This window comes from Vombatus ursinus, unplaced genomic scaffold (assembly GCF_900497805.2).
Source record: "Vombatus ursinus unplaced genomic scaffold, bare-nosed wombat genome assembly UNPS02014797.1, whole genome shotgun sequence".
Classification (NCBI taxonomy): Eukaryota; Metazoa; Chordata; class Mammalia; order Diprotodontia; family Vombatidae; genus Vombatus; species Vombatus ursinus.
Window position 1 is genome coordinate 8,157,117 of NW_020954575.1, and position 24,841 is coordinate 8,181,957.

Genomic DNA, 24,841 nt, shown 5'->3' on the forward strand with positions numbered 1-24,841 from the left:
AGAAGGAAATGGTAAATCACTCCAGAGTCTCTGCCAAGAAAACCCCAAATGAGGTCACAGAGAGTCAATATCACTGAAACGACTCAGCAACAACAAATTCCCCTATACCAGAGCATTCTGGGTGAGCATGTGCTCATATGGCTCTGCGCATATTCGAAATATTTATAACTAATGTGGCTTGGTTACCAGTGAAGTCATAGAATCATAATTCAGAATTGGAAAGGACCTCAGAGGCCAATCCTCTACTTTTACAGAGGAGGAAACCATGGTCCAGAGAGAAGAAGTCACTTAGAAGATTTGGGGATTTGGAGCTGGTAAGAATCTTTTAGGTCATCAAGTTCAACCCTTTATCTCCGAGACGAAGAAATCAAGGTCCTAGAGGAGAAGAAACTTATCCCAGGTAGTTTTCTCTGGCTGATGGTTCCCACCAAGATAGTTTCCTGTGAGAACAAGGAAATAGCCTGCAGTTGTGGGAAGGATTTTGGGTCAATAGTTCTAAGAGGGTGAGAGCTGAAATTCATTGACACAGGGAGTAATTCCTGTAACTTGGGCCCATTCTAGACTTCTGGGACCAGAAACTGAAGTGAGAGCTGAAGTGGGACTGTCTCTCCTACTTTATGTTTGTCCTCATTTGGAACAAAGAGGAAAAAAAAAGGAATTCGGGACAGATGTAACTCCAGTGGTTCCCTGTCAATGCCTGTATCAAATGTAAAGATGACTATTTGACTTTTAAAAGCCTTCACAATGTGATCCCTTGCCTACCTTTTCAGCCTTATGCTTTATTCCCCTCCACACACTCTATGATACCAATACAGTGGTCTATTTGCTTTTCCTCACACATGGTACCCATTTCCTAATGTCATGCATCTGCAATGGTTGTTTCCCACACCTGGAGTGCTCTCCTTTATTTGTGCTTCATAGCTTTCCTGGCCTCCTTCCCACCTTCTGAAAGATGCCTTCTCCCTCTCCCTTCCTTCTGACATTCCTCCCTTCCTCCTTTCCATTTACACTATATCCATTTTGCATGTACATAGTTATTTGCATATTTTCCCCTATTAGATTGTGACCTCCTTGAGAGGAGGGATTTCTCCCCTCTTTTCTTTGCATCTCCAGCTCTTTGCACAATGTCTAGCACATAGGAAATGCTGAATAAATGTTTGTTGGGTAATATTTAGATCCTCATGATATTAGACCTAGAAGGGATATGAGGGGTTATCTTGTTCAACCCCCTCACTTAACAGATGTTCTACAGCCCACTTGTTCCCCCCTGCTCCCAATTCCTTTCAGCTAAAGCAAGCACCCTTCCCCTGTCTTCTAGCCTTGGGCTCAAGACTTCTGCTCAAAGCTAATGGTGAAACAAGTCTGGACTGCAGTCAAGATGAAAATTCATATGAAGATGGAGTTCCGTGATGTGCTCACTCAATGCTTTGTACCATGTGGTTCACACAAATAGGTTCAGTTTATCCTACAGAGCTAGAAATGTGTAGTATAACACGATGACCTCATTGGGACAGTCCAGACGATGGTATCCATAATCAGCCATTAAGGCTGGCAGCTCAGTGAACAGAGTGGGAGCCCCACATGGGGCAGGTAAGCTGGGGAAAGAGAGATCTAATTGTCCAGTCCTGTAGGAGAGGCCCATTGAACAAAAACCCCACACAGTCCTTACTCATAACTTCCAATTGCTGAGAGCTTTTTTTTTTCCCAAGCAGGTTAAGCAGGTTTTCCATGGAAAGGTGTGGAACATACCCAAAGCAGGACAATTACAAAATTTTCCTATTCATAGAGCCTTCTTCCTTGCTGGCTAGAACTCTTAGCAAGTCCCCTTTGCCCCATCCCCCACTCCTTTCCACCACCTCTACCTCTTCCCTCACAGCCTGCATATATAGTTCTAGCTCAGAAGAAATAAGTTAAGTCACAAATTGAGCATACTCAGCTGAATAAAGATATTCTCTTCTCAAATGAGCTAAATGCTCCCTTTTAAAATATATAAAATATTTATTAAAAGAGAAAAAAGGTTCAAATGTTATTGTAGGAGTTGGCAAAACTCAGAGCCAGAATGAAAGGAAAAACATTCTTGAGGTGGTGGTTTTCTCTTCAGGTGCCATTTAAAACACGGACACAAAATACATGCCACCTGTAGAATCTTCATGTTAACTGAATAAGGTTTCCATACACACCCACATTGTAGAATTGCAGATCAGGTGATTGTCCCCTCCAGGCCAGAGAGTTTGTTTTCTCAAACCTTTTATTTTAATTTCAATGCACCTGCCCCCTCCACCCAAACTTTGGCCATTACTATACTGGCCCCTGTTCTGGCTCTCAACTTGGGAAAGTGAGTCTTAGGGTAAGCTTGGCGTTAGGCAATCTGATTTCCTAAGGCGGTGGTTGCTAATTGTTCTTCTGTCAATTTTCAGTTGTGTCCAACTCTTTCTGAGCCCATTTGGGGTATTCTTGGCAAAAATATTGGAGTGGTTTGCCATTTCCTTTTCTGGCTCATTTTACAGATGAGGAAACTGAGGCAAATAGGGTTATGGGACTTGCCTAGGGTCACACTGCTAGTGTCTGAGGCCAGATTTGAATTCAGGAAGATGAGTCTTCCTGACTCTAAGCCTGATACTCTTTCGTGCCCAAGACAGTAGTGTCAAACTTAAATAGAAATGGGGCCACTAAGCCCTACATAAGCTTCCCTATAGGCAGTACATTGACTTAGAAAACCACATATTAACATTATCTATGTTTTATTGTATTCTTAATATTTTAGTATTAATTTTAACATTATTATTTTTATTTTGTTAAACATTCTAATCTGGTTTGACTGAACTCAGGAGTGCAGTGGGGCTATTATATCCCTTCTGGTTGTGTGTTTGACACCACTGTCCTAAGGGATTTGGGAGAAAAGCACTGAATCTCGGTGGAATGGGTTTAATTTCATTTTTCAGATCCTTGATAATGCTTCACCTGCCTTTGGTCTGTTCAAGAGGCACTCACGTGCTTGGGTAGGATCATGGGATTGTAGCATCATAGATCTAAGGCTGGTATTTTTTCCTCTTTAAGTAGCTACTTCCTAACACACAAGATAAGCACCAGCTAGTTTTGTAAAGTACAGAGATTAATATTGGGAGGGCAAGAGGGGAATTGTGGACGGCAAATTTGGTCTTGGCTTCCCAGCGTTCCAGTCTGTTTGTTTGAATGATGGGGTGCTGGTGGTCTCGGTTTTGATGAAGGCTGTTTCATTTATTCAACATCTCCATGCTAAAAAAATCCTATTTGCAAGTGCTAAGTAACTTAGCAAATATGGTCTGAATTATCAACCACAGCAGGGGGATATTTACAGTATGCATCTTGAGTTTAGAAGAGATTAGTGTCCCTCTGGGTGCAATCTATAGCCATTGATGTCATTAATCCAACTCCCGTGATGTGTATCACCATCTCAGGGCAGTTAGGGTTGTCCACAAGAGGCCAGGCAAGTGTTCCTTAAGTGTGGACGGTTTAACCAGACCCACTAAAGGAAAATCCCCAGGAGGAAAGTGAGCTCCTGTGATTCAAAGTTTGCATTAGAGCTGCGGGAACCTCATTTTTCTGTGTTAGCCCAGACACCCAAGGTGGAGACATCACTGGAGGCTAATCATCAGGTATGGTGCCTCATAGCCCACAGGACAATTTTGATAAAATTTAAGGTAAAAAAAACTTAGACTCTGGATCAGTTTCCAGCCATTTATGCTCCATTAATGAGACTGTACCTCTCAGTTTGCATTTACTGTTTTTTTTTCCTTTGGTTAGGCAATGGGGGTTAAGTGACTTGCTCAGGGTCACACAGCTAGAAGGAATATGTGTCTGAGGCTGGATTTGAACCTAGGTTCTTCTGACTCCAGGGCTGGTGCTCTATCTACTGAACCACCTAGCTGCCGCCTGTATTTACTATTTTGTACTAGGAATAATGGATTCAGATGGAAGGGACTATGGAGGGCATCAAATCCAACATTCCTTCCCATTTGGATTCATCCTACAATTCTGCTGAACCTTCCCCATGACTAGAAGACAGCCATACCTCATGGGACACTGTGATCTATCTTCTTGTTGTTTTTCAGTTGTGTCTGACTCTTCGTGACCCCATTTAGGGGTTTTCTTGGCAGAGATACTGGAGTGGTTTGCCATTTCCTTCTCCAGCTCATTTTTGTTTGTTTGTTTGTTTGTTTTTTGTTTCTAGGCAATTGGGGTTAAGTGACTTGCCCAGGGTCACACAGCTAGTAAGTGTCAAGTGTTTGGTCTGAAGTTGCATTTGAACTCAGGTCCTCCTGACTTCAGGTGCTCTATCACTGCGCCACCTAGCTGCCCCCTCCAGCTCATTTTACAAATGAGGGAACTGAGACAGAGAGGGTTAAGTGACTTGCCCAGGGTCTTATAGCTAGTAAGTGTCTAAGGCTGGATTTGAATTCAGAAAGAGGAGTCTTCCTGACTCCAGGCCTGGTACTCTATTCACTGCACCACTATTAGGGGCACCATTAGCTGCCCCTAATTATTTATTAGGCACCTACTATGTGCCTTACACTGTGTGAGATGCTGGGGTTATGAAGACATTAATGACACTGGCCCTGTTCTCAAAGAGCTTACATTTTATTGGGGGAAACAACATATCTATATCTGTATCTCTAGACACATGTACATATATACACACATACGTATACATACATACACGTATATAATGCCTACTAAATAAACTACAAGGTTGTTTTTTGTTTTTGTTTTTTGAAAAGGGAAGATATCAATTGGAAAAAAAAACCCCATACTTAACAAGGTTTTGTAATTGATTAGAGAGCTACCAGTAGTCTTTTTTCCTCAGCTTTGGGCATCAGAGAAGACTTCATGTAGCACAGGGATTCTTAACCTTTTGTGTGGGTTTCGTGGGCCCTTTTGGCAGTGCGGTAAAGTCTAGAGAGGCCTTCCCTTGGAAAAATATTTTTAAATATATAAAATAAGACGCAGAAGATCATGAAGGAAGCCAACTTCAATGAAATACAGTGATCAAAATATGAAAAAATAATTTCAAGAACTCCAGGTTAAAAATCCCAGATATGGGGTGAGACATTTTAGAATCAGCTGAGGAAGCTGGGATGAGTGGAGCCGTAGACGGAGGCTTATTACTGAGGAGAGCTGAGGGGAGGAGCCTCAAGTTCATTTTGTTTGATGAGATTTTGTTAAACTCCTGGTTTGGTTTTATTTGGTAGTTTTTATTCACTAATGATTCTTACTTTATACCTCAATAAACACTATCTTTTCCTTTTTAAACCAACCTCATCTCTAGGCTACCATTTTATTTTGTCCATTTAGCAGATTTCATAAGACGCTACGTGCTTGCACACAGCAAAGACAAACTAGATGGAACTTGTTGACCCAACATGTGAAATACATTGCTTTGGATCACTGCTTAGTCCTTACCCAACATCAATGTATTTCTCAATGTGTGTGTGTGTGTGTGTGTGAGTGTGTGTGTGTGTGTGTGTGTGTTATTAGAAGCCAGTTTGCTTAACCATCCCTGGCAATGTTGTTATGCTGACATTGTTATCTTCTAGCTGTTTGGAAAGTGACTCCCTTTCTCCCCAGCCTCAGTTAGAATAATAGGTCTCAGGAAAGAATGATCCCCGATGAGCCTATTGAAGGGGATTGAGAAATCTGCTTTCTCTATAGGGGAGGATCCCCTTGTTTCAAAGCAATTCATTTTCTGGGAAAAGATAAGCTATATTCACTGTTGTTAAATCTAGTGGTGGTGGGTACATAGTAGGTGCTTAATAAATGCTTATTGATTGATTGCAGAACTTGGAAAGCAGAAGATACAGTACTAAACACCCCTTCCCCTCAATTCTTTTTTTGTTTTTTTTTGGTGAGGCAATTGGGGTTAAGTGACTTGGCCAGAGTCACACAGCTAGTTAAGTGTTATGTGTCGGATTTGAACTCAGGTTGTCCTGACTTCAGGGCCGATGCTCTATCCACTGCACCACCTAGCTGCCCCCCCCCCCCCAATTCTTAAGAGGCAAAGATGAATAGAACCAATTCTGACCACTGGGCCTTTCCTTCTGGAACTGAAATCTCCTATATATGTTGTCTTTCCCTTATTAAAATGTGACCTTCTTGAGAGTAGGGATTGTCTTGCTTTTCTGTTTGTGTCCCTGGCACTCAGCACCATGCTTTGTATGTAGTAAGCACTTAATGAATGATTTTCATTCATGCTAGCTGTGACCTAACTGGAAGGAAGAGATGGGACTTTGAGAAAAAGGTCTTCTGAGGTCAACTGGATCATTCTCTTCGCTCTACCTGGTGGACAGGGAGGTGAGAATTTTTGGTTCTACTGTTTTGGTGTTCTAGAGAATGGAACCATAGGGAAAATTGTGGCTCAACAATTCCCCATGGACAGTGGTATAGAGAAGGTTACCCTTCTGGCAAACAGCAGAACAACCAGCCAGATTCTTCTATACAACTCTCTCTGCTAGGAGTTGGGAAATCTGCATGGCCTTGTGTCAATAACCAGGCCCAGGAGAGCCTGGGCTCCGATCCCAGGCCCTGATCCTCTTAGAAATAATTGCGCGTTTTATACTTTTATGATTATTGGTAAGAATTCCTATTTCATTATAGAAGAGTCATCTTGGATGTATTTGGAGAGGTGGCCTGGCATAGTGATTGGGGTATTGGATCTGGGGTTGAGAAGACCTGGGTTCAGGTCCTACTTCAGATACGAACTTTGTGGCCCTGGCAAGTTACTAAACCTCCGTTGTCCTTGGTTTCCTCATCTATAAAATAAAGACTGAATGGCCTCTAAGGTCCCTTTTAGTTCAAAATGTTGTGATCCTTTCTGCATGTGGATATGTATGCTCATGTATGTAAATGCCTTCGTAGTCTCTGATAGCTCATGTGCTTGATAGTCCCCGTTAAATCAATTCCCTCTCTTCTTCTTGTCCCTTTCTTGTCCCTCCTCTCCCAGAATTTCATGATTACTTAATCGGGTTTGGTCTTCTAGGCACTTGACTGGTCAGTGCCTAGAAAGATCCCAAAAGGATCCCAGGATCCTCAGTAGATTTGGGATGAAGGAGTCTCATTAACTATGTGTTTGCACGTGCACGTATGTTCCACTGAAAGTGCCTATTAAGATGTGGAACTGACCTCTGAAGGCTGTGCCAGTGGGGTGGAAGCTCCTATGAAGCTTGAAAGACACAGTCTGTCTATGGTCTATTTTAACTATATTTGAAGAGCATTGAGTTAGTCGTAGGATTGCTCTCTCTCTCTCTCTTTCCTTCCCTTCTTCCCTCCCTCCCTTCCTTCTTTTCCTTCCTTCCTTTCTCTCTCCCTGTCTTCCTCTCTCTTTTTCTTCCTTCCTTCATTTCTCTCTCTCTTCCTTCCTTCCTTCATTTCTCTTTCTCTTCCTTCCTTCCTATCTTCCTTCCTTTCTTTCTTTCTTTCTTTCTTTCTTTCTTTCTTTCTTTCTTTCTTTCTTTCTTTCTTTCTTTCTTTCATCTTTCTTTCTTTCTTTCTCCCACAGACCATCTCCCACAGGTTGGAGAGGGGTTGAAGTCTGCTTTTGTGGAGAGAGCACCCACATTTGTACCAATAAAATCATCCTTCTTTTAAGTATTAATGGTGCTCAGTTACTTTTCCATAATCTGAAGAGTTCCCTCTCCTGGCTAGATGCCAATAGTGAAAACAATGTCATAGCATTCAAAACAAACAATACAAACTTCAAGTACAGGAAAATCAAATGAAAAAATCTTTTTTGTTTTTCTTTTTCTGTTTTCTCTTTAAACCACAAATTAGAAAAAAAAAAAGATACTAGAGCTTTGCTTTTTGTAGTTTGGTCCAGAAAATCTGGGCCATAAACCTCCTGAAGAAAACTCCATAGACTCATAAGAGGCTGTGATGGGGCGGGGTGGGGGTGGAGTGTATGTGTTTTGGTGGCTGCAGTGATTTAGGAGACGTGGGGTGATGGGCATGGCCCGTGTCTCCATTATTTCTTTATAGTTTACAAAACACTTCCTTCACAACCACCGTATGAGGCAGTTAGTGTGAGTTTTTATTATCTTACTTTACAGATGGGAAAACTGAGGCTTAGGGAGGTAAAGTAATTTTCTCACAGCCACACAGCTAGGATGCATCACAGCCAGGATTCATATCCAGGTTTAAGTACTCTGAGTCCATTGCCCTTCCCATCATGCCATGCTATGGATGATATTTATGTATATTTGTGCACTCTGTGTGTGTGTGTGTGTTTGTGTGCTATAAACAAGAGGCTAAGCAAAGACTTATGGTGACCCCTTATGCGGAAAAATGATCCAATTTGTGTAATGGATACTAGGACTCTACTATCTTGGCCTAAGTAACCATGATCCATCAGTCAGTCAACCAATCGATTAACAAGCATCGGTTAAGCATCTACTGTATTCCAGGAACTATGTTAAGTATAGAACAAAATGAAACAATCCCTGCCCTGAAGTAGTTTGGGGTTGTCAAATAGGATAATATATGCACACATATAGGTGTACATACATGTCTATATATATACACATATGAATATAGAAGATATAAAAATTAACATCAGAAAATATCAGGGTAGGGCTCTAGCAGCTATAGAAATCAGGAAAATTTCAGGAAAACCTGAAAGCAGGGGAGAAAAGAGGAACAGAAGGAACATTTATTAAATGCCTATTGTGTGCCAGGCACTTGCTAAGTGCTTTACAAGTATTATTTTATCCTCACAACAACTATATGAAGTAGGTGCTATTATTATCCACATTTTACAGCTGAAGAAACTGAGGCAGACAGAAGTTAAGTGACTTGCCCTAGATTCCGTAGTCAGGAAGTATCTGAGGCTTGAACTCAGATCCTCCTGACTCCAGGCATAGAATTGAACTGAGCTTGGAAGGAAGTTAGCAGTTTTAAGGGGGCTTAGGAGAAGAGGCAACACATTTCAGGTACAGGTCATAGGGTTACAGAATCACATAGATTAAGAACTACAAGGTGCCTTAGAGGTCATCCTTGTCCACCTCCCTCTCTTTACAGATGAGGAAACTGAGACACAGACAGCTTAAGTGACTTGTGCAGAGTCATATAGTCAGCTGGCTAGTAAGTGCCTGAGATGGGATCTGAACCCAGTCTTCCTGACTCCAGGTCAAATGCCCTGTCTAAGCCATTCTTCCTTCTCAGGGGGTTACAAAGCATCAAAGCCATGGAGATAGGAGGTAGAATGTTGTGTGAAGAACAGCAAGAAGACCAGTTAGGGTGGATATCAGCATGTGTGAAGGGAAGTAATGTCTGATAATCCTGGAAAGGAAGACTGGGGCTTGAATGAATGTGAAGGGCTTTAAATGCCAAACAGAGGACTTTGTATTTGAGCCCGGAGGCAACGTGGAAAAACTGGGACTTTCTAAATGGGGGAGAAATATGGTAGGTTGGTCTAGCTCTTGCTAGGTCCTATATTATTGTTCCTTGGTGAGCAGTTCAGGGCCTTGCATCTTGAGCTTCTGAGATTATAGAAAATGCCTTTGTACACACCATTATGCTCCTTCTGAGATTACCTCCTGTTTAAACAGTATATGTCTTATAGTTGTTTCTGTGTCATCACCTCCTTTAAGACTGTGAGCTTCTTGAGGACAGGGATATATTTTTGTTTGTTTTTTGGCAATTGGGGTTAAGTGACTTGCCCAGGGTCACACAGCTAGTTAGTGTCAAGTGTTTGGTCTGAGCCTGGATTTGAACTCAGGTCCTCCTGACTTCAGGGCTGATACTCTATCCATTGTGCCACCTAGCTGCCCCAGGGTTATATTTTTGTTTCTCTTTTTATCCCCAACGCTTACCACAATGCCTGGCACATAGTAAACACTTAATAAATGCTCATTGACTGATTGGCTGGTATCTTAATTTCTTTCAATATTAAATGCACATTCCATTAAAGATCTCCTTTATCTTCCTCCCACCCTACCCCCACTGAAAAAGCAAGAAAAACAAAACCCATTTGGGCATGTCCAAAAAATATTCCTCAATCTGAATTCCATGACTGATATCATAAAAACTGTCTCTCCTACATCAGATAGAGCCCCTCTCCCTCTACTCCCATCTTTGGTTTACAATTGATTGTTCAGTTATCCCATGTGGTAAATCAGAGTAGGAATTCCCCAAAGGATAATGGGAGACCTGGGAGGGGAGGCTTGATCTGAACTGTTTGGTGGTGAAGTGGATAGAGTGCAGTGCAGGGAGTCAGGAAGACTCATCTTCCTGAGTTCAGATATGGCCTCAGACACTTATAGTTCCGCGACCCTGGGCAAGTCACTTAACCCTGTTTGCCTCAGTTTCTGTGAAAAGATCTGGAGAAGGAAACGGCAAACTACTCCAGTATCTCTGCCAAGAAAACCCCAAATGGGATCGTGGGGGAGTTGGGCATGCCCCAAAATGACAGAACAACAACAAAAACAGCAAAAGCAATGCCCTATACCCCTGAATACCCAGGAATATGCCCACCTTGCTTTGTGGGACTTAGTCTATCCCATTGTAGCTTACCAGGTCTCTTGCTTTCCTTCATCCTCCTCCCTCCTGCTCATTGGCTAATTCCCTGGCTCATCAGCACCTCCACTGAAGGGTAGACAGAGGGCCTAATGAGAAAACAGGCAGAAGAAATTCAGAGCAGCCAGTGTGGCTCCCCATCAGTGAAACATTTGCGGTATGTGCCTAGAATGAGGCATTTGTATTAATCTGTGTATTACAAATTAGCCACGCTTTCCCAGTCCCCCATTAGCAAGGCTAATCAAAAGCTGGCTGTCTTTAGGAGCTCTGTGCAGTTTGGAAAAAAAAAGTGGTGCAAATCTACTAAGGTTTCCCCCACCCCACATAATCTGACTGCTGGGGTGCTTTGGGATCGATAAATCAGTATATAAAGTGGGGAGGGGGGAATGAACAGCAAATTTGGTGACCTGGCCTTGGGGGAAGAGAGAAGAGAAGGAAAGAAGGGACCTGTGTCCATTTGACAGGCCCGGCAGCAAACTGTCTGCTGCTGCCCACTTCACGATGGCGGGCCAAACAAGTCCTGGAATTGCTTAGACCTGCCTCTGTACTCTTAGCTGTCCGGGTAAAAACATCACCTCTCTAGAGGCCTGTGTTGGAGTACAAACCCATGTATTGTCTGGCCCCTGGCAGGCGGGCCTGCGGAGGGGACACTCTAAGAGGCCTATTTTAATCTCTTGGAGCCAGGCCAGGGCTGGAATTCAGCTGCTAGCACGAGGGCCAGCCCCCCCCCCATCATCCCCATCCCCCACCCCTTGCCCTACCTCCCCCCACCCCCAGAACCCTCCCCTCCCCTGCCCATTTCATTTGCTCTGACCTCCCATCATGAGAGGTGCTGGTGTTCTTTTTTTTAAAAGTACCACGGCTCTTTCATTCACTCTGACCTCCCAAAGTGAAGCAGAACAGGACCCCCTCCACGGGCTACTGGGGGCTCTGAGCTGGCAGGGGGCCAGCCCTTGAGTCTTGAGATTTGATTCCAGATGTGTGTGTTGTGTGGTGTGTATATGTGTTTGTGTGTGTGTGTGTGTGTGTGTGTGTGTGTGTGTGTGCGCATGGGTGGGAGGTGGGCAGATAGAGGGAGTAGTGTATGTGGAGCAATGGTGAAAAGGAAAGGGCCCCCTGAGCATGATTGCCCCTCCAGAACCCCCAGAACCCCCCATTGTCAGCTGTTCTTCAGATAAAACTCAGGTGCAGCTTGCAGCAGACCCCAAGATCCTCCAATTCTTTGCAGGTACGTGTGTGGGGATATCTTAGAAGAGTGCTGAACTGAGAGTCAGAAGGTCTAGGTTGGATGACTCCTTTCCTTTCACTGTCTCAGTTTGCTCATCTGTGAAATGGGGACAATCTTAGAGTTCACCTTGAAAAGTCATCTCATCCAGTGGTGTTAAACTCAAATAGAAACCTGGGCCACTAAACCATAGATAAGGGATCACTGAAGGCTGCATATTGACTTAGTTTTAGAATGTAATGTTATCTATATTTCATTGTATTTTTATTTATTTTATTGAGTATTTCCCAATGACATTTTAATCTTGGTAGGGGTACTCAAGAGTGTTTTGACACCTCTGATCTAGTCTAATCCTCTCATTTTACAGATGAGGTAACTGGGGTTCAGAAATGCCAAATGATTAATCTAAGGCCAAATGGCAGAGTCAAGATTCGAAACCAAACTTAATCCAAATCTAGGTCTTTGCCCTCTGCACCAAGCTCCGTAATGAAACAATAGGGGTCAGGTAGAAGGAACACCAGCTCTGAAGTCAGATGACCTGGGTTCAAAGGCCACCTCTGATGTTTACTACATGTGTGACCTTGGTCAAGTCACAATCTCATTAGGCTTCAATTTCTTCATCAAGGACTTAGACTAGATGACCACCAACTTCCCTTCTAACTCTAGATTTAATTCAATTTAGTAAACATTTATTAAGTGCCTACTATGCACCAGGTACTGTGTTAAGTGCTAGGGATACAAAAAGAGGCAAAAGATAGTGCCTGGCCTCAGGGAACCTGCAATCTAATGGGGAAGATAACATGCAATATATATATATGTATACACACACACACACACATATATGTGTGTGTATATATACATATGTGTACATACATATATATGTGTATATATATATATATATATCAAGCTATATACAGGATAAATAGGAAATAATTGATGGAGGGAAGGCACAGGAATTGAGAAGGCTTCCTGAATTTATGATCCTGTGAACATCTTTCATACCTCATTTGTCTATTCCAAGGAGCTCGGAAGCTGCTTTCTGGGAATCTTACATCCTTGCCCTATGAGGCCTTGGACAAATCACTAAACCTCTTTGGCCTCTGTTTCCTTATGCATAAAATGAGGGGTTTGGACTAGAGGTCCCCTGTGGTCCACTTCTAGCTCCAGACCGAGGGTTCTCTGACCTTATACCCCTAAGACATCCTGACCCAGACACATTGGGGTTTGTTATGAGCATCTAACGAGATAAAGTACGTGAAAGTATTTTGTAAGCCTAAGTGCTACGTACACATGGGGTAAGACATTACTGTGATTTCTTAGGTCTTAGTAACTAGCCTGTAGTTGAAAATTGGTTTATGGATAGATGATGCCCAGAGAGAGAATAACTAGGGTCCTTTATCAGAGGCCTACTCAGTTATCTGACTGGTCTAGATCCATGGAAGAACACCCACTCCAGTTGGAGAGATATCCCTTTGCTTGCCCCCGGGTCTATGGGAGTCAGTGATTTGACCCCACCTGGATTGTCCTGCGTTCTCTCCCTGGTCATTCTGGACAAGCAACATTTTCCGCTCCATACCAGCCTGGCCTCCCAAACTGAGTCATTACCTCGACAGGCTAGCAACTTCCAAAACAAAACTTTTTCAACCAAGGAAAATATAACGATGAGGAGGAAAACATTTCAGGATCAGGTCCCTGGGGACCTGCAGAAATGTACTGGATGTTTTTCAGACTACGACGTTGCTGTCCGGACTTCACAGAGATGGCAAGGCGAGAACAATGACTGGGATTTGGCACCGGCTGGGCCAAAATGGTCCACACGAGGCTCATCTCCTTTTCAAATGGTTGAATTCTGGGGGATCAGAACATGCTTCGAGCTGTTGTTGAAGTAGATTCTACTGTGGCATTAGAAGAAATAAGGCAGCCTAGCCCCTCTCTCACATACTCCCTTCAGCCCCTTTACCCCCTTCCCCAATTCAGGATTCTGAGAGGGAAATTCTCATTACAAGCTTGTCATTCTGACAAAAGGCCTTCCTCAGAGTGAGTTCTGGGAAATGGCAAATGGAGGAGCTCTCTGAGGGAGAGACCCCTATGTGGCCCATGCCAAGGAGGGGGAATATGGGGTAGAAACCAGCCCCACGGAGAATGAAGCTCCGGCTTGCCTGGTTGGCTGCCTGCTCTGAGTCACCGACCCAAGGCGAAGGCCCAAGGGGACATCCTGACCCCATCACCCACTCCTTCCCTCTTACATAATGGCACCCTGGCACATAGAGGGCAAGAAAATCAGAACCAGATGGGCATTTTCGTTCAGACATTGGGGGTAGAGAAGGAAAGGAGGAGAGGGAAGGCCATATGGCTGAGAAAGACTGGTTCGAGTTTTGCCAAGATTCATGGAACCATAGATTTAGAGTTGAAAGGACCTTAGTGGTAATTTAGTCCAATCTATTATTTAACACTTGAGGAAACTGAGGATGGGAGTGATGGGGTGACTTTCCCAAGGTCACACAGATGGTAGAGATGTAATTTGAACTCAAGACCTTTGACTTGAAATCCAAGTGTTCTTTCTACTATAGTGAATTTGGACTGAGCACTGCTTGATCTTGGGTAATTCCTACTTTCCTGTCTAAATATAGATTCAACCTTGTCTCTTTTTCTTTCATCTACCCCCATTTAAGTAAAACCACCAAGCCCCACGGTTATCTCTGACAGAATGTAAGAGTCTTGTTTGTTAACTGGGATTTTAGTTAATTGATTGTCTCTATAGCCCTTACATGTGTGTCCATGTTAGGATGTCCTTGGATATAAGATCACCAGGGGCACTCTTAGTGATGAGAAATTCCTCTTCTTACCACCGCTAGCATAGAGACATCTGGATTTGGGTGTTCAATAAAGACTTCATAACAAGAATAAGGATGGAAAGACAAATAGAGACTGGAAGTTGTCAGTTTCTTGTAATACCCAGTCTAGGCAGGCTGGCCTAAGTCATTGCAGAGCAGAAAGAACATTAGATTTGGAGTCAAGATATCTTGGGTTCAGGGCTTGGCTCTGTTCCTTACACTCTGGGCCACCCTGGCATTCACTGCAGCATCCTGGGAGCTGATGTTCTCATTTGTAAATGAAGATCAGACTAGAATGATTTCTAAGGCCCCTTCCAAGTTCAAAACCATTAATCCTTATAACTGGCTATGCCAGTCTCCAGCATGATAGGTTGCTAGCAAAGTGTGAAGAGACTTGGGGTTTTGCTGCTCTGATTCTTCTCCTGCAGCTTTGGAAAAGCACAGGCTACTTCCTCAGACCTTGAGCAAATGACCTTGATCTTCTTGTTAGGTAGGCTGACCTTCATCAGTGTGCTTTATGAGGGTCAGTTGAAACAATTACCAAAAGGGAAGCCAAGAGACTAAGGAGTGCAGGGAAAAGAGTATTCAACTGGTCAGTAGACCTCTGTGCTAGTCCAGGTTCTGACATTGAACAGAACCTATGTGCAAATTACAATTTCTCTCTGAGCCTCAGTTTCCTCCCATGTAAAATAATGATGATAATAATAATAATAATAATAAATAGAGTTTATATAGTGCTTTACACATATCATCTCATTTGAGCATCTCAACAGCCTTGTGAGGTAGGTGCTATTAATACCACTACTTTACAGAAGAGGAAACTGAGGCTGAGAGAGGTTAAGTGATCTGTTCAGGGTCACAGAGCTAAGAAGTGTTTCAGGTAGGATTTGAACCCAGGCAGGACTTCCTGACTCTAAGACCAGCACTCTATACACCACCTAACTTCCACCTAACTTGTAAAGTCCCATACAACTCTAAATGCAATGATCCTCTAAGTTGCCTGCCTTATCTGAGACTCCATTTCCAGCCCCTGTAAAATGATGGAGGTGCAGCAGATGCCTATGAAGGCCCTACCAGCTATAAATTCAATGATCCTGTAAATTACTTCCATTCTCAAAGGACCACAGTTTCCTCATCTGTAAAGTGTGTGTGTGTATGTGTGTATTTGGAGTTGAGAAGACCTGGGTTCCAACCTGCCTCTGACAAAAATTAGCTATGTGAGAAAAACAAACCACCTAACACTTTAGTGTCTGAGGCCACTAGGACTAAATGCTTTAAATCTGTTTTATATAGAATAGGAATGGAGGAGGATGTGTGTATGAGGGGCAGACCCACATTCAAGCAAAGTACCAAACCATCGTTTCTTGGGCCTCTTATGGGAAAGATGGAGTATAATCCTACAGTTCTTTAGCCACTCACATAATGCAGAAAGCTAACACCTTTTGTGCAGGAAGATGTAGGATGCACACTCTGGCAAAACCCACCCTTGTCTGAGTTACTTTGCAGACACCTCAGGGTTGACTGGAGATCGGGAAGTTCATTTGTAGATCTGTAGATTCTCATCAAACACTGACTTTCCCATATAGTCACCAGCAGCTACGAAAAGAGTTAATGTAATTTTAATAAAAGCCCATGGTCTTCCATTTTCAGTTTTTATAAATGGTCCATTTGGAAGGACCTTTCAGAAGTTTTCAATAGATATAAAGTGCTCAGTGGGAACTTGAATTCAGACAACCTGGCTTTAAGTTGTACCAGTCACTTTCTGACTGCCTGACAGTGACTACGGCCAAGTCACTTATCCTCTGTGGGCCTCAGTTTCCTCATCTGTAAAATGGTGGTGGAGATATAATATTTGGAGCTGGAAAGACTTGAGTTCCAGCCTGCCTTGACAAGGTATGTGACAAGAATAGGCAACTTATCCTCTAAGTGTACCAGTGTCCCTTTCTATTTGTTGTTGTTCAGTCATTTTCAGTTGTGAGTGACTCTTCTTGACCCCATTTGGGGTTTTCTTGGCAAAGATACTGGAGTGGCTTGCCATTTCCTTCTTCAGCTCATTTGACAGATGAGGAAACTGAGGCAAACAGAGTTAAGTGATTTGCCCAGGGTCAAAAAGCTAGTTAGTGTCTGAGGCTGGATTTGAACTCAGAAAGATGAGTCTGCCCACTATGCCATCTAGCTGCCCTGTACCTCTCTAAGACAAGAGTTATCAACCTTTTGTGTATGTGTGTCATAGCATTTATGTATGTGTGTCAAAGACTCCTTCAACAATCTTGTGAATCCTATGGATGCCTCAGAATATGTTTTTTAAAAATTCATAATGGAAGGAAATGCTAAACTTCACTTAGAGGTTAGAGAAAATAAAAACTAAACTTTTTTCCCATCTAAGTTTATAGGCCTTCCCTCCCCTCCTGAAATCTACCCATGGTAGACCCCAGATTCAAAACCCTGGCTCTAAGATCAGAATAGATGCTGCTGGCTGGTAGACCACTGGAGGAACTTCTCCACTGGGAGTTTGATAACATGATGAAATCACAGAGCCAGCCATCTACGTAGGTTTTAAGCCATCATAATCCGACTAAATCCCTCTGGATGCAACGCCATTTCAACAAATACTTAAGGAGTGCCTTCTGGGTACCAGGCCTCAAAAACATGGATTGAAGTTAGGTTCATGTTCTTTTGGCCCACCAGCCAAGGGACATCAAGTAAAGGCATGGATGTGGGACAATCTATGGGGAAGAGGAATGCCACTGTTGAGAAATCACTTAGAAGTTATTGCTGAAGGGACAGATAAAACAGAGCCAGGGGATTTCCTTGTGATCTTCTCTCACTTACGGCCTCTTCAAATGGACGAGAAAGAAACCTTGAAGAGCATCAGATTTCCCAACAGAACCTTTTCCTTTCATTGAGAAGGGAAGTAAATATTTATTATCAGAAGTGTTAGTCTGCACTGCATCCCATTTGTGAGACTGAGGTAGAAAGTCTCAACTGTGCTATTAAGGCATATTTCTTATTTATTTGTGTAAATTTGAACATCTCTATCACCTCTCCTCCCAATTTCCCCAGCACAGACAGATAAAAGAGAGGGCATTAACAAGAAGCGTAATCTGTTTGGTTTAGGGGGGAAAAAAGGAAACTTTTATTTAAAGACAGAATTAGGATTAAAAAAAGTCATGGTTTGCTTAGAAAGATAACAATTTGTGTAGGGAAAACAGCACATTCGGATAGGACAACAAAACAGAGATCTGAGGATGTGAGAAGAGCCAATCACCAACATGCCAATAGAAGGGCTTAATGCCTTTTGTGTTTGTTTAAAAGTATCCTGTAAAACGGTGCAGAACCAACACATGATACAAAGCAGCATGTTTCCTTCTTGCTGGAATGCAGGGCAACCTTTGTCCAGGTTCTTGGAATTAAAATGATCTCTTTGTCATGTTCTCTCACACAGAAGAAATCTTAAACCTCATCTAGTTTTTTAAAAGGATTAAAAAAAGGCGGGGGAGGGTAACTTAAAGAGGTACAGGATACATGCAAAAATGCGCTGGACATTTGAACATGCAGAGGGTGTAGACTGGGGAGAGGTTTCTATGGCCAACCTCCATGGCGCAATCTGGCAATAGTCTTTGCCAGGGCAAACCAGTGATGAATTTTAAGTTTTTGGCCAGTGACAATCATGGAAGAGAAATGGACAAGCTATCTTTGGATGTTTCAGACTCATCCCTAGAGGGCCAGTTAAAGTCTGAACGTTACACATAATAATGAAGGGGCTGGGTTGGGGGGGGGGGTGTCCATTAGTAAAACTCAGAAAGATTAACCAGTCCTAGCTGAGAAACAAGATATACTTCAGGTAAGCCAAGCATTGAGAGTTATAAAGGACTTAGAAACTGTAAATTTACATAGCTAAAAATCTTTCAAGAGTCCAAATCAAATGACTTCTTCAATCTCCCCCAAATGAGATTTCAACAATATCAGGTTAGAATAGAAAATGGTAGTATTAATGAATGCTTCAGAAACAAAGCCACTCACTCCAATGGAGCTAACGTTTCTCTGTTTTTCTTGCAAAGACTATCAGATGAATATGAAATTATCAAAAATACTTGCCATCAGGAAAACTATTTTTTAAAAATTCTCTTGAATCTTCTACCTCTTTTTCAAGATCAACAGGTAGAAGAGGTAGGTCCTTTCCCAGGGCTGTCTTAGTGAGGCTATTGGTTATTTCCAATAGCTGCTTGAATTTTTCAAAGTTTGCAAATGTGCATATGACAAAAATATTACTGTGTCAGTTTGGAGGTCACCATTAACACACTATATGTGAATAATCTGTATATTTACAGAGGTGTAAAGCACACAAAATTGTGCATATATTGTACCAAAGTTTAAACTTCAACATACACTCAGTTGCATATATAGCAACAAGATACAATAAAATCTGAACCAATAAACAGCCAAATTACTATTTACACATAAGGTAGGAAATGATGATTAAACATCACCTTATAGAATATCATCAAGGAGATAACTTTTTTTTCCTTCCAAGGATGACAAACCCCCCTCAACTTCTTAAATTCTCTTTTCCTGGCCCACCTATGAAATAGGTGCTGGTAACAGGATGACATTCTGATCCTTCTGGCTTTGTCCCAATCAGGGACAAGGAGCCAGAACAGCAGCCTAGAGTGACTTAACAGATCAAATCTTTCATAATGAGATTTTTTAAAAAAATTTACCACTGAGTACACTGTCACTGATACTGCTTCTTTATTTTCTACCCATATATGTCCAGACTTGACTATCATAATTTCAAAGAATAATTAGCAGGCATAGTTTGCTAATCACTTTATACTATTCATATATAAACTAAAAAGTGGCTTTTCTAAAGGAACGCTGGTCCCAAAGTCTGTGGATATGGAACTCTTTCCTAATTGGTGAAGATGGAGTTGGTCTTCACCAATAAGGAAAGAATCCCATATCCACAGACTATGGGACTGAGGTTACATTAAAATAAAAGTATAGACCAATCCCTGGAAAGAAAGGTCTAAGGACATTTTTTAAAGGACCTCCTTCTATTTTACTTATCAAAATAGAGAATTTTCATAGTCTGGTCAGCTGACTGCTAAACACAACAAAACACAACTGCATTTTTCAATGACCAAATTAGAAATTTATAGATAACAGAAACAGAATTGATTTTTTTAAAAGGGGAAAAAAGACCTTACTGAAACCAAACCAAAGAAACAACAGCAAAAGAAGACCCTAACTTCTGTGAGCTGCTATGGTGTAATAACCAGAGGTCCAATTATGGCAAAACCACATACATTCAGTGAGGTGTTTTAAAAATACATCTTCCTAATGGCAAAATTCAATGCCTGGGAGAAACAGAACACAACAAAAGGAAACAAGTCTGATTTAAGATCTTAGACTCAGTTTCCAAGTGGCATAGCATCATTTCAAGTACACTATCCTCGCTATTGGTAAGGCTGTGTTGAAGTTTTACTTAACAGTCATGAGCCATGTGTCAGAACAGCTAGCTGGAACTGATGGGTGCCTTGAAGCTCTCCCTGGTAAAGAGGTATGCTGACCTCCTTTCCCAACTCTACTTTATAAAAAAATACCCTAAAGAGAGAAAGCTCAAGAGAAAATATCGGACCTGCTTTACTGGATCTATTTTTTTTTAAATATTTACACTTTAGAGTGGACAGTGAAGTAATATGACTCAAAGTTTCCTACTCCTTCCCTCCCCTGCAAATGTCCACTTGCCATATATGAAGACCTTGTCTTTAGTTTGTATTGTCTCAGTTGATAATATAAATATATAGAAGTAGGACAGAAGCATGATTTGTTATAACTTTGTTATGTCTAACTTGGTTGTGAACTGCAAAACCCTGAAATCCAATGACAGTGATTGGGGTGGGCGGAAAGAGAGGAATTGATTTTCGGATGGATGTGATTTCTACTTGAGTTTTCAACTTGGCTAGAAAATCCCAGTGTACCTCCACCCTGTCTATGGATTAGACATAGTTCTCTGGGCTGGATTTTTTTTTTTTTAACTTCCAAAGAGAAAGTGAGCATGACTTTGGTGAGAGGATGGGGCCCTCCAGGGCTATCTCTGCTCACTGGAAAAGACTAACTTGTAAAGGGTAACAGTGCATCTACAAGGCCACCCACATGTGTGGAGAGAAGAATTTATGAGAGGTCAGTGTTCTTTTTCCACTTGTCCTGCATAGATTACTGGCGGCAGGTGGTGGGTGGGTGTTGACGGGGTGGAGTAGGGAGTGGAGAGTATGCTATTGGCCAGGCTCTTCCAGGACCAGATTTCTTTGGGAAGAAGTTTGGGTGTAGGGAAAACGTAATCAGGTTTCAATTTTTACTCTTTGTAAAGTGCTTTGGGATCCTTCTCTAAAAACAAAGCATTTTTTACACTTGTCTGATCTTTAAAATCAAAAGGTACCATTTCCTTCTCTTTCCCAATTATTGCATCGAACATTAGGCAGGGTTGGGAAGTGAAGGTAACCTTCCTCCTTAAGGATTCGATTCTTGAAATGGGTCATTATCATTAAGCCAAATCCATGCTTCCAAAATCTTTTGACTCATTTTCCCGTCAGAGATTACCTCCCACATACTTTTCATCTATCTTTTTCGTACTTTATTGTTTGAAAAGAAAAAAAAAAACATTTTGCTCCCCCCATTAGATTACGAGCTCCTTGAGGGAAGGGGCTGTCTTTCTTCTTATCCCTAAAGCTTACTACCTTACTAACTCCAGTACCTGGCGACGGTAAGTATATATATATAAGTATTAATAAATGCTTAGAGACTAACTCCTCCCTTTAGTCGTAAACCAGCATCAGGTCAGTAAAGAGTGATAAAACTGACACCGGGTGCCTCCCGCATTTTCTAGATTGCCCTTTCTCACACAAGTGAGGGTGATGGGAAATTTATTTGTTCTCAGCGGTTGGGTATTCCTCAGACAAACTTGAGCTCTTCTTGGCCAAAGAGGCAAGCACCTCTTTGTAAACTGTTATGGGAGTTAAAAGGTGTGATAGCTCCCTTATCCTTCAACTATACTGTAAGCTCCTATAAGATTAGGGCTCATATTGCTTTACTTCTTTTGTATTCCACAGTGCTCAGCACTGGCCTAGGTACTTAGCAAATGGTCGGTAAATAACTCAGGAAGGTTCTCACAATGGAGAGAGATTGGGTGATCTTGGCTAAAGCCAACTCAGGCAGATGTGTGCTGGAGAGGAAGATCAGGACAAGATATTTTGCCTGGAGAAAGACAGTGCTGTTATTATGAGAGGCATATTAAATTAACCTGGGCATTCAAGACTCATTTGTTGTTGTTGTCATTGTTTCTGAAAGAAGTTCAAAGAACGAAAAAAAATTTGGACTACCTATCTAGTCCCACCTACTCATTTTACAGATGACAAACCTGAGGCCTGTCAAGGGTAAGTGACTTATACAGGTAACATAGCATAGAGAGTATTCTAAACTTAGGCTTTCTCACTACAAATCCAGTGTTCTTTCTAGAGTTATGGCTGCCCCTCCAAGGTGAAGGATTTGGGGTATGACCCATTACACCCCACCAGGAAAAACTCAGTCACTGTCAAGTCCCACTAGTTGGAATGAAGGCCAGTATGAATCAGTAGATTATGAAATAGAGAATATTTTCTAAAGGAATGAAGTGCTCTTGCTTTACTTTTGAGAAGTAGGTCTACAAACAGCTGGAAGTTACTTGTAGACCTTTGTCTTTTCAGACACAGCATAATGAGTTATACTTAGCACATGCACTTTAAAAATGTAAGTGGTGTCTCTAAAGCACAGGATAAAGTTCTTTTTTAATTGATTAAATGGGCTTCCATCAATCTTTCAAAAATTACTATCCAAAGAATTATGGAACCAAAAAATGTCAGAGCAGGAAGGGACCTTGGAGAGCATCTGGTTAAGATTCTTTTTATATGTAAGGAAAGCAGGGATGGAGTGCTGTGGGGTGTGGGAGGGGTAGGTGTTAAGTAATCTGTGGAAAGTCAGGCAGATAATTAGTAATAGTCACTAATTTGATTAGCAAAGTCATTTTCTCATAGATTTTGTGAAGGTAAACAGTTCAGTCCTTGGCTGGATTATTACTAATTCCAAATTGGGCTTTCTGAATTAATGGCATTGTACTTCTTTTATTGTATAATTCTCTCTTGGGCTAGCCTTCTAGGAAGGATGGAGAAAAAGATAGTTTCTGCTGATTAGATAATGTTCTACAAACAGTTTCTGGTGAGAAATTTACTTTGGGTTCATATAAGCCTTGAATATCATTCAGTTAATTTTTTAAAAAATAATACTGGAACCTACTTTACTATATATTAAAAAAAATAAGCCCACAACTCACCAATGCCCATCCCCATCCCCATATACTTCACATGAATTGTTGACTGGACAACAGCTTACATGAAAATGACCTGTAGGTTTTAATGGAATCCAGATTGAATCTGCCTCAAGCAAGTGATATGAAGGTCCAGAAAAGATAGTTTAATCTTGGGCTGCAGGAAAGAGAGGTATGTCTAGACTGAGGGAGGAGTTTGTCTTAATGTCCCATTGTCTCAAGACCCAGCTCAAATCCCATCTTCTGTAGAAACTTTTTACAAATCTATGAAACTGCTAGGACCTTCCCACTCTGAAATTCTTTCATCTGCTCTTTATATATCTACATGTAGGTATTTATTTACGTGTTATCTCCACCATTAGGATGCAAATTCCTTGAGGACAGGGTCTGTTTTTGTTTTTCTTTGTACCCTCATCACACACACAATGCCTGGCAAAATACTTAATAAATGTTTGTGGATTAATTGACACTGTCTTGGGTGGGCCACACTGGAGTGTTTCTTTTAGCTCTGGCCTCCACTGAAATTCTGAGGAGGGTAATCAAACTGTGCCATATAAGAAGTAGCTCAAGGGAACTAGGGATGTTCAGCCTGGACAAGAGATAGCTTGTGGTGTGGGGGAGAGGGAGAGAAAGGGTATTTTTCGTAGCTCTACAATGTGGGGTAGAGGCAGTGTGGTAGGATGATAGTAGGGTAGATGGGGGGGGTGCAGAGTCAGAAGATATGACTTGGAGTCACTTAGTTCTGCTATTTATCACCTTTGTGACCTTAATCACTAGGCCTCATCTGTTAAGATGTACAGATTGGACATTACGATTTCTGGATATCCTTCCAGCTCTAAATGCTATGATACTACAGGGAAGCAGATTTAGTTCAATATGGAGAAGAACTTCTAATAGCTATAATTGTCCAAAAGTGGAATGAGCTGCCTCCAGAGGTAGTGAGTGCCCCAGCACTGTAGGTCTTCAATAGAAGGATGGAGGACCACTTGTTGGCAATATTGCAGAGAAGATTTTTGCCTACAGGAAGGGCTGGGCTAGATGCCACCTGATGACTTTTCCAACTCTAAAATGCTGTAATTCTATACACAGTGATAATACATAACCTTCTTCAATTATCCAGACTAATAAATGGGAACTGTGGTGTGGATGATTCACAACAATTCCCTTCACCTCCAAATGACAATTGTATTTGACTGGGTTTTTTTTTTTTTCATCCTAGGGACTTTTTAAGCTTCTCACTTGGTTCAGGCTAATATTAAGATGAGTTTGCCTTATTTACTATATAACAACTCTGAGTGTAAAGGTGTGGGGCACCTGAAATATTTCTAGGGTGAGGCAGGTGGGAGGAGGGAGATGGATATGGGATCAGGCATTATAGTTGATCCACTAAATAAGTCAGCGGCCTCAAGAATGGAGTATGCCTGCAGATTCTAGATGGGTGGGATAATGTTCTAGAAATATCATGAAATTGGGCATCAGGAGACTTGCCTAGGAGTCCCACTTGAGGTGCTAATTTGCTGTGTGATCCTGGACAAGTTGCTTCATTTTTTCAGGCCTCAGTTTCTTGATCTGTAAAATGAGGGTTTAAGTTTGGTGGTATCTAAGTTTTCCTCTAACTCTAAAATTTCTCTCTTTTTATATATACATAATCTGTACCCTGACAAATAGAAATCACATATTTACATCCCTAGAAGCACGGAAAACTGAGAATGGTGACTTAGAATCATATTATCTTTTTGAGTTTTACCAAGAAGATTTCAAAGCAGTATGCTTTGTTGATGGGAGACTAGCATTGTAGTCAGGAAGACCTGAGTTCAAATTTAGCCATTAAAGAAAATTGATTGTGTTGACCCTTGGCAAATCATTTAATCTCTCAAT

The 24,841-nt window shown here is 41.7% G+C and overlaps 1 protein-coding gene across 1 annotated transcript in view; it reads right to left on the reverse strand.

Annotated features, from left to right (window-relative positions):
• Positions 1-17,425: 17,425 nt before the first annotated feature.
• Positions 17,426-24,841, reverse strand: part of ANKFN1 (ankyrin repeat and fibronectin type III domain containing 1) — a 184,966-nt gene continuing 177,550 nt past the window's right edge. Inside the window, 1 exon segment of the mRNA XM_027870305.1 lies at positions 17,426-17,497. Within this exon segment, the coding sequence (XP_027726106.1) occupies positions 17,426-17,497 (72 nt within the window).